The following is a 9,818-nucleotide window of genomic DNA, read 5'->3' as shown; positions in this document are numbered from 1 at the left end:
CTATCATGCCCCAATTCTACCTTACAAATCTGTCTAGACCAGAGTATGTACATGGGTACAGATAAGAGCTGGAAACACAGATAAACTCCCGGGACCAATATAGAGAGTAGTGATACCAGGAGGGTAAGGGGAAGGTAGGGGAGAAAGTGGGAACCGATCACAATGATCTACATATAACCCCCTCCCAGGGGGATGGACAACAGAAAAGTGGTTGAGACATCAGTCAGTGTAAGACATAATTTATAAATTATCAAGGGTTCATAAGGGAGGGAGGACCGGCAAGGGAGGGGGAAAATGAGGATCTGATACCAAGGGCTCAAGTAGAAAGAAAATGTTTTGAAAATGATCATGGCAACAAATACAAATGTGCTTGACCCAGTGGTTGTATGTATGGATTGTGATAAGAGTTGTATGAGCCCCCAATAAAATGATTTTTTTTTAAAAAGTAAAAATGCCCAAGCTGCTTTGGGTGATTGGGATGTGACAGTAAAGGGGTGGAGCTGTACATCAAAGGTCAGGAAGGTCTGTCAAAAGGTCACCATGTGAGGGGAGAGTGATAGCCCCAAAATGACAGTGCTCACTACCCCCCCCACCCCCAAAGAACCCTTAACAATCAATACAAGATGAATTTTGTCTGCAAAGGACTCTGGAAAATAACTAGAGTACCTTACAGGGCAGTAATCTAGAACAGGAAAAAACACGCCAAGTAACTGCCTTCGTGATAACATCAGTGGTAACCCATTAACCAGTACAAAAACAATCCTATCCATCATAGATTAACCGTGTCCCTGCCCCCGAGTCCCTTGTCTGGATCCCTTGCACATACGCACTGGGTATATAAACACACATCCCACCTTTCCCTGTATGGACTTCTACCTTGGGGGCATTCAATATTTGACAGTCCATTATGAGAATTTGAACATTGATCTTTGTATGTAAATTCCCTAGTAAAATCACGTCTGAACAACAATAGCTCTTTTTTTTTTTTGATCTGATTTATGCCTCCTTCGAGCCACTCCTGTTGCTTGTCTGATGATGTATTATGTCCCCACATTTAGAAGTCACTCAAAGTCGGGTAGAGCTGGTGCTGCTGGGTGCTAGGTGCTGCCTATTGCCCAGTGTTCTTGGGTGTTGCAAGTGATTAATTTACTCAGCTAGTAAATGGAAGGTTAAAGATCAATGTCCACCCAGAGTTACCTCAGAAGAAAGATCGGACCATATACTTCCAAAAGATCATGGTCATGAAAATCCTATGGAACACAGTTTTACTCTGACACACATGGGATCACCATAAATTTGAGTCAATTCACCTCTTGGTTTATCCATTTCTAAGATTTTATTTTGTTGCTGTTGAAAATATTTATTCATTTCAACCGTTTCTACATTCTACTATTCAATGACATTGATCACATTCTTTGAGTTGTGCAACCATTATACTTTTCCAAGTTGTCATTCCCTAAGATTCCTCTCAGATCTTTGAAATTTCTGTTGTCAATTTGATCCTATGTTGTTATTATTGTTAAGTGTCGTGGAGTTGGTTCTGACTCTTAGCCACCCTAGGTAAATGAGAATAAAACTGCCCCACCCTGTATTATCCCCACAATTATTTGTATATTTGATCCCATTGTTGTAGCCACTAGGTTCATTCATCCTGTTGAAGGCCTTCTTTTTCACTACCTCCTACTTTACCAAGCATGATGTCCTCCAGGGACCAGTCTCTCCTGACAACATGGCCAAAGTATTTGAGACAGAGTCTCACCATCCTTGCTTTTAAGCAAAATTCTGGCTCTGCTCCATCTAAGACATTTAATTGTTCTGTTGGGAGTCCATGATTCATTCAGTATTCTTTTCTAAATTCACAGATTATTAGATTGCTATGTTGTTGTTGCTGCTGTTGTTGTTGTTAGGAACCATTGGGTTGGCTCCCACACATAGAACCTTATGCACAACAAAACAAAACACTGCATGGTCATGTGCTATTGATTATAGATAGTTCTTGAAAAGATCATAAAGCCTGGGGCAGAGACTTTTTACGAGTTAAGCTAAATTGTTGTTTTGTTCAAGACGACTTAGGGAATGTTTTTTTGTTTTTTTTGTTTAAGGTTTACAAATCTCAGAATAATCACTCCAAGGTTCATTAGCCTCCACAAATCCAGTTTGGGGTTCATAAGAATTTAAAATTGTGTTCTGTATTTGCCCCTTTGATCAAAATGTTCAATAATGATAGGTGGGTTTCATGGCAAAGGTGGCAGTTATTCATGGGGTAACTAACCACATATTGCAATCCCCTCCTTTTATTATTAACTCTCCTTTATCTGTTGCTGCTTCTGGTGCATAGAGGCTAATTGTTGTGCTGAGCATGGCCACTTCTAAGCTTTTAAGAACCCAGGTTCTATAATGAACTGAGAAGTAGAACGGAAGCACTAAATATGTTATTATCCCAATTTATTAGGATGCCATGAAACCATGACCTTAAACAGCCATACCAAGGTACCAAATCCCCTGAGTTTTTTTGTAGCATATTATTAGACTCATAAACCTCTCTCTCTTTTTTTTGGTTGAGGTTATAAATATAACTATCAGATAATTTTTGTTAATTCAACTTTTAATAGGTATATAACTTAATGACAGCAATTATGATAATCAGCCAAGCAACTCTAACTTTAATGTGATTTTTCTTTCATTGTTAGTTCCACCTTTTCCCCTCCCTCCTACTCCTGGTAGCCACTAAAAACTTTGCTCTCTCTATATTTTCCTTTGCTTGTCTTTCCTTATAGAAATGAAGTCATAGAATATTTGTCCTTTTGTGATTGACTTTTTAAACTCAACATAATGTCTTCAAGCTCCATCCATATGGTAGCATCTATCAAGACTTAGTTTTTCCTACTGGCTTCCATTTAATTTCTCCTCCTCTTCCCTGAGGGTTCTGGGGTGGGGGTAGGGGAGACATCAATAATATTCCATTGTATGTATGTTCTACATTTTGTTTATCCATTCATCTGTTGATGAGTACTTAGTTTCCATCCTTTTGTCTATTGTGAATAGTGCTACAATGAATATTGCTATACCAATCTCTGAGTGTCTGCTTTTATTTTTGGTATATTGCTATACCAATCTCTGAGTGTCTGCTTTTATTATGTGGCTAGGAGTAGACACATGGTTACATAGTAGTTCAATGTTTAATTTCAAATTTTATATTTTTGAGAAACTGCCACATGGGTTTTCCCAACAGTGTGGCATCTCCAGTAACGATATTAGTGTCAATTTCCTACATGTTCACTAACATTTGTTATTTTGTTATTAGTTTTAAATATTAGCCAGCCTAACACTGCCACTGACTCAAATTATGACTCACGGTGGCCTTTATGACAAGGTAAAACTGCCCCTTTGGATTTGTGAGGTTGTAAATGTTTATAGGAGCCAACAGACTTATCTTTCTCTCATAGAGTGGCTGGTGGGTTTGAACTGCTGGCCTTGAGGTTAGCAGCCCAACACATAATCCACTACATCACCAGGACTCCTTTAGCCATCCTAGTGAGAGCCCTATTGGTGTAATGATTTTACGTTGGGCTGCTAATGACAAGGCCAGCAGTTCAAACCACCAGTGGCTCCTCAGGAGCAAAACGAGGCTTCCAACTCCCTTAAAAAGTTAGTCTCAGGAATCCACAGGTGCAGTTTGACCCTGCCCTTACTTGACTGCTATGAGTCAGCATTAACTTGACAGTGTTGAGTTTATTTTTTTGTTTCAGTGAGAGTGAAGTGTTATCTTTATTGTGGCCTTGGTTTATCTATTGATTGGTTAATTTCATATGGTTGAGATGATGGTGATAAATTGATGTTCATCACAGTGATTACACCTCCAAAATGCCCTCCTTTACATTAAGATTTGTCACATTTGTTAAATCATTCATGCCTATGTTGATTGTTAATTTTGTTGTTATCTGTCATTGTGTGGGGAAGTTAGCATACAGATAAGGAGGTTCAGGCATGCTTCTAAGAAGCTGAAGAAGCTGGCCTTTGAAAGAAGAGGAAAAAAACTATTAACAATCCCAACATAGCAACAAGTGCGGCATGCGGAGGAGAGAGGCCTGATTCTGCTTGGGTGCGGGTAGACAATGAGCAAGACCCCGCAAACCCCGCCTGTGGCTCAGGTGGTGGAACACGAAGTGCAGACGATGGGGGATAGCCTTGTGGATTAGGACAGGTCATGAAGTACTCAGATTTGAGTATAGGCTCTAGTAAGGGCACGGTGAGGCTGGGAGGGGCATAGGGCACAACCCAAAATCAGTATAGTAGGAGTTTCTTGGAACTAGCTTCAACGAAACTAGGTAGCCTATGGTGGTGGGAGATTGAAGGATTTGAACCAAGAGTCCCATGGGAATGGTGGAAGAAATGGAACTGGAGGATGGAAGAAGATTATTAAATTCATTCAAATGGTAAACAGGCCTAGACCAAGTTAGCTATACATATTGAACATCTATATTTTATAATCAATCATCCTCTGGGGGAAATCAGGTATCTTTTGTGGAAAACCAGGCCACTGGGTCACAAAGGCTCTGACATCCTTCTTGGTCTGCAAATCTACTGATCTACTCCAATCCAATACTGTTGAAGCCAAATTCTTATATTATGATTATACATTTTCCAGAAACATAACCAGATTAAGTAGGATTCTGATGGAAAACTATTACATCACTTGGATTATTCTCCCTTGTTCTGAAGATGAATAAAAGCTGTACATATTAATGAATGCATCCATGGACTTCATTCTAAAGAAATGAATCATGTACATATTGCTATTGTTATTAGCTGCCTTTGAATCTTTCCTGAGTCAAGGGACCTAATGCAAAAATGGAGAAAATGTCATCTATTACTGTTCCATGATCAGTTGTGGATTAGACTGCTGGGATTCATATGATTTTTCCTTTACTATATTTTGGAAGTTAAATACCAGGCTTTTCTTCTTAGTTCTTATTCGACGGGAAGCCCTGCTGAAATCTGTTCAGCCTTGTAACAGTGCATCAACTCCACCTGCTGCACGGATGGTGCATTGGCCGGGAGTCAAGCTGAGTGTCTGTATGGAAGCAGCAATACCTCCCTTACCTTTATGTTCACCCCATCCAATCCTCTAGTGGACTTAAGGAACTGCAGGATAGAATCATGACGGAGCTAGGCCCCACAAAAGCATGGACTTCACGTCGGTAGTAGCGGTAGGGGAAGTGGTAAGAAACGTCTGTCTTCCACTTCGTAACGGGAGAATACAAGAACAACTATGATAATTGATGGCCTGCATAGAGAATGAGATGAGGACTTTCTGGAAAAAGATTTTAAAGTGGAGGATAGCATAGACTAATGGTGATGTTTCAGGTGGTCCGTATTTTGGGTGGGGATGCATATTTAACTTTAAAAGGAGTAAGTTTAGGTCAATCTTTTAAAGTCTCATATGCCTCACATAAATCTATGCATCTTGGAAAATAACACTGCTTATATAAACGTTTTAATAAAATATGTCAGTTGGTAAGGATTAGAAAAGGTAGACTGACCTTTTTGACATCTCTTACCAGCAGATGAAGTGTGTTTGGTGGACCCAATCTCTGCAAAAGAAGCATTTTGCCATGTCAAATATATTCAGATTGAACTTTAGTATGTGTACTTTGTTTCTTTTTAAAGACATGGTTAACTATATAGCACATTAAAATATATTTTAAATTCATTTCATTAAATTATTTTAAAGCATATATTATGATGTACAGTCTTGTATTAAAAGTTCACAAACAAGTTTTACTAGTAATTATTGAAGGCCATGTAACAAAATATAAATTCTCCAAATTCATATTTTAATAATAAACCAAGGGGATTTCATTCAAATACTTCCATTCTGATACAGTGCAGCTTATGCCTGTGAAAACTTTAGTCTGAATTTTTCACTGAAGCCTCATAAAAAGAGAAGTTACAAGAAGCACATGAGTGCTCACCCCTGGTAGTTTTCACTCTGCTCATGAATTATGAAGCTGGATTCCCTTGTTTTATTCATGTCTAGGTGGTACAAATGGTATTCGTTTGACAACGAACCTTAAGCTTAGTAATTTGAACCCATTCCATAGTGATGGTTGGTAGTTGCCTTTGAGTAAATTCAGCCACATGGCAACTCCATGTGTGTAGAGTAGTACTGCTCCATGTCTTACCCATCCACTGCCACTGAGTTGATTGTAATGTGTCATGACCCTATACTCCTGCAGAATGGCTGGGGGAGTTGAATTGCTGGTTTTCCAGCTAGCAACTGAATACTTAATGTCCAACTTATAACCTGCAGTGCCACCAGATCTCCTTAAGATGCCTCTGAGTGGTTCAAACTGCCAACTTTTCAGTTGGTATTAGAGTTTGAAGCATTTGAGCCATTTGGGGACTCTTCATCCAGTGGTACTACAGAAATGTTGTCTGGTAATCTGTTTCCATTAAAATCACAGCCAAGCAATATGCAACAAGGGTGAGGTTGGCAAAAAATATTCAAGGCAAAGGCAGACACTGGGAGGTATATAAGAGCTAAAGGGAACAGAGGTAAATTATGCAATAACAGTTAACAATAATCTATGAGTAGAAACACACAAAGGCATACAAGCTTTACAAATGTGGGAAGAATATAGAAAATTGGGGAAATATATATGTATACATTTGACCTGATATTTCTACATATAAATTTACCTATGTTGCAAATATATCCATGAGCATACAAAGGGAAACATGAAAACTTCTTAGCCATAATCTACCATGAAGGAATGAATCACTAAGTTTCTGGGCTCAGGACACCAAGGTCAACTGGTACAACATAGTCCAGGAAAGCAATGTTCCACATCCGACCTTGTAAATAGCACTAGGGTCTTAAAACTTGTGAACAGCCACTTTCCCTGCCCTAAGCACATAAGGGTAAAGAAAAGCAAAGACCATAGAAACAGTCCAAAGAACCAATGGTCCACACACATCATGGACTTCACGACCCCGAGACCAGAAGAACTAGATGGTGCATGGCTACCACTACCAACCCCTGTGAAAGAGATCACCCAAAACAAGTCTTGGGTAGAGTAGGGGAAAAATGTGGAACAAAATTATGGAACAACAACAGTAAAATAATAAAAAAAACAGACCAGTACACTTGTTGGATAGAGACTGGTAGAATCTCTAAAATTATGGTCCTTATTCAGGTCTCAAAGGGAATTAATCCCAGAGGCCCAGTTTTCAGCCAAACAATAGACAGATCTATCCAGTGAACCCCCACTTGTCGGTCAGGATTTTTTAAAACTCTGATGGTTTGCATCTTGTGATGCTGGAAGCTATATCATCAGTCTTTCAAAGAGCAGAAGGGTGATCACCTAAGGTGAAAGGTTTCCATGGAGCTTTTACACTCAGAGCAGACAAGGAAAAAGGAATAGGCTGTTCATGGCTGAGGGATTAGCCATTTTATTAAAAGTAGCAGAACATTGCTAGATAGAGTGCCAGAGAATGAGCCCCTCAGGTGTGAAGGCACTCAAAATACCACTAGGAAGAACTGTCTTCTTAAAGGAGAGAGTCACCCAGAATGATATGGATGGAGCACAGCTTTCAGGGTCTTTATTGCTGATGGGGCATGACTCATAATGAGAAGCAGCGACTCTACATATATTTTAATAATCAGAATGTGGAATGTAAAACCTAAGAACCTAGGAAAATTGGAATAAATAAAAAATGGAATGGAATGCATATTAGCTCTTTTTAATTGGACAACTATATGGCTTACTATGGAGGGAATGACAGATTTGAGAAGAATGGCATTCACAATTATTGTCTAAAAACATTTCAAGATCTACCTTGAAGTACAAAGCTGTCTGTGAGAGGATTCATATGTCCACATGGACCAATAAAGCTAGTAATGAAGATGCTGAAGAATGCCACCAACTTCTTCAGTTTAAAATTGAATTATTGATAATTATTGGCAATTAGAATGCAAAAGTTGGAAGGAAAAATAGTTGGAAAATATGGCCTTAGTGATAGAAAGAATCTTAAAATTGTACGGTAGAATTTTGAAAATCAGCCAACTTATTCATTGCAAGTAACTTTTCAAAAACATAAATGTCGAATATATATTTTTATTTCACCAGATGTAAAACACCTGAAAAAAATGGACTATACCTGAGGAAAGAGATGGTGGGAAAATTTCATGATACATCTTCCTTACTGAAAGCAAAGAAGACAGTGAGCCCTTGCTGATGAAGATCAAGGACTACAGCTTTCAGTATGAATTGCAACTCAAAGCAAAGAAAATCAGGATCCTCACAACTGAGCCAAGAGATAACACCACAATACACGGAGAAAAGATCAAAGTTGTCAAGGATTTAATATTTTCCACTCTCTTTGTAAAATGAGATTTGAAAAGAAATTGTTTTATTTATATATAGTTCACATAATCATAAAATCCAAAGGTTCAATCATATTTAAAAGAGTTGTTTAATTATCATCACAATTTTGGAACATTTTATTCTTTCTTATACTCATTGTTAGTTTTCCATTTCCCCCTTGCCTAGCTCCTATGAAATTATTAATCTAGTTACTGTCTCCATAGATTTGCCTATCCTGGACTGCATATACAGCACAACATATAAAACAAAAACAAATAAAACCACCACCAACAAAATAAAACAGAAGGAAAACATCAATAGAAAATAAATTAGAAATATTAAAAATTGGAAAAGTTTTAAATGGACAAAAGGGAGATCAAATGATAAGGTGTTACATCTTGGATCCACAATTAATGCTCATGGAAGCAGCAGTCAAGAAATCCAAGCAGGTATTGCATTGGGCAAATCTGCAGAAATCCTCTTTAAAGTACTGAAAACAAGAAGATGACTTTAAGGACTAAGGTTGCTCTGACTCAAGCCATGGTATGTTCAAATATCTCATATACATGTGAAATTTGGAGTTTGAATAAGGAAAATTGAAGAAGAATTGATGCATTTGAATTTGGGTGCGGGAGAATACTGAAAGTACCATGGGCTGCCAGAAGAACAAAATAAATTGTCTTGAAAGAGATACAGCTAGAATGTTCCAGAATGTGAGGATGGTGAGATTTTTGTCTCACCTACTTTGAATATGTTACTGAGGAGCTCAGTCCCTCAAAAAGGACTTCAGAATGAGTAAAGTTGAAGTGCACTTAAAAAAAAAAGGAAGCCCTGGGTGAGATGGATTGACACAGTGTTTGCAAAAATGGGCTAAAAATAACAAAGGTTATCTTTGTTTTCTGTTGTACTGTGAGTTGGCACCAACTCAAAAACACTTACCAACAACACCAGGTGACCAATAGCATTAGGGAGGTATTCACCCCTTAGAAAAATTCAACATTCTAATTCAAAGGGTCAGGGTTTGCCCAAGAACAAAGTTCAGAAAGCAGAAAGGGTTAAGAAAGAGGGAATATGGAAATGGGAAACACAAATAGAAAGTGTATGAGTGATGTTACATTGTGGGGATTGAAATTAATGATCTGAAACAAAAAGCATATGAATTACTGAATGGAAAATGGATTTACTCTGTAAATTTTCACCCAACTAATAATAAAACCTTGAAGAAAAGTTCTCTAATGTGTCTTATGGAGTCACTATTATGGGATGGCCCTAACCCAAGCCATGGTATAGTTATAGTTATATTGGGCATATTTCAGTTGAAATCCCCACTATTCAAACTATGAGTTAGAATTGCCTTGATGGTAAGGGGGGAAGGGAAGAAGAGGGGATAACAAACCCAGGGACAAGGGAACAACAAGCGATCCAAATTGGTGGGGAGGTGGGTGTGGG

The 9,818-nt window shown here is 38.3% G+C and overlaps 1 protein-coding gene across 1 annotated transcript in view; it reads right to left on the bottom strand.

The window, feature by feature from the left end:
* Positions 1 to 9,818, bottom strand: part of TRPM1 (transient receptor potential cation channel subfamily M member 1) — a 166,498-nt gene that overhangs the window by 81,334 nt on the left and 75,346 nt on the right. The window contains exon 13 of the mRNA XM_030884308.2: positions 5,544 to 5,594. Within this exon, the coding sequence (XP_030740168.2) occupies positions 5,544 to 5,594 (51 nt within the window). The remainder of the gene's footprint in view (positions 1 to 5,543; positions 5,595 to 9,818) is intronic.

The sequence above is a fragment of the Echinops telfairi genome, unplaced genomic scaffold, assembly GCF_000313985.2.
Source record: "Echinops telfairi isolate 266 unplaced genomic scaffold, ASM31398v2 ScPeMD7_7475;HRSCAF=8513, whole genome shotgun sequence".
NCBI lineage: Eukaryota > Metazoa > Chordata > Mammalia > Afrosoricida > Tenrecidae > Echinops > Echinops telfairi.
The sequence above is the reverse complement of the archived record's forward strand: the minus strand, read 5'-3'. Positions and strand labels throughout refer to the sequence as shown.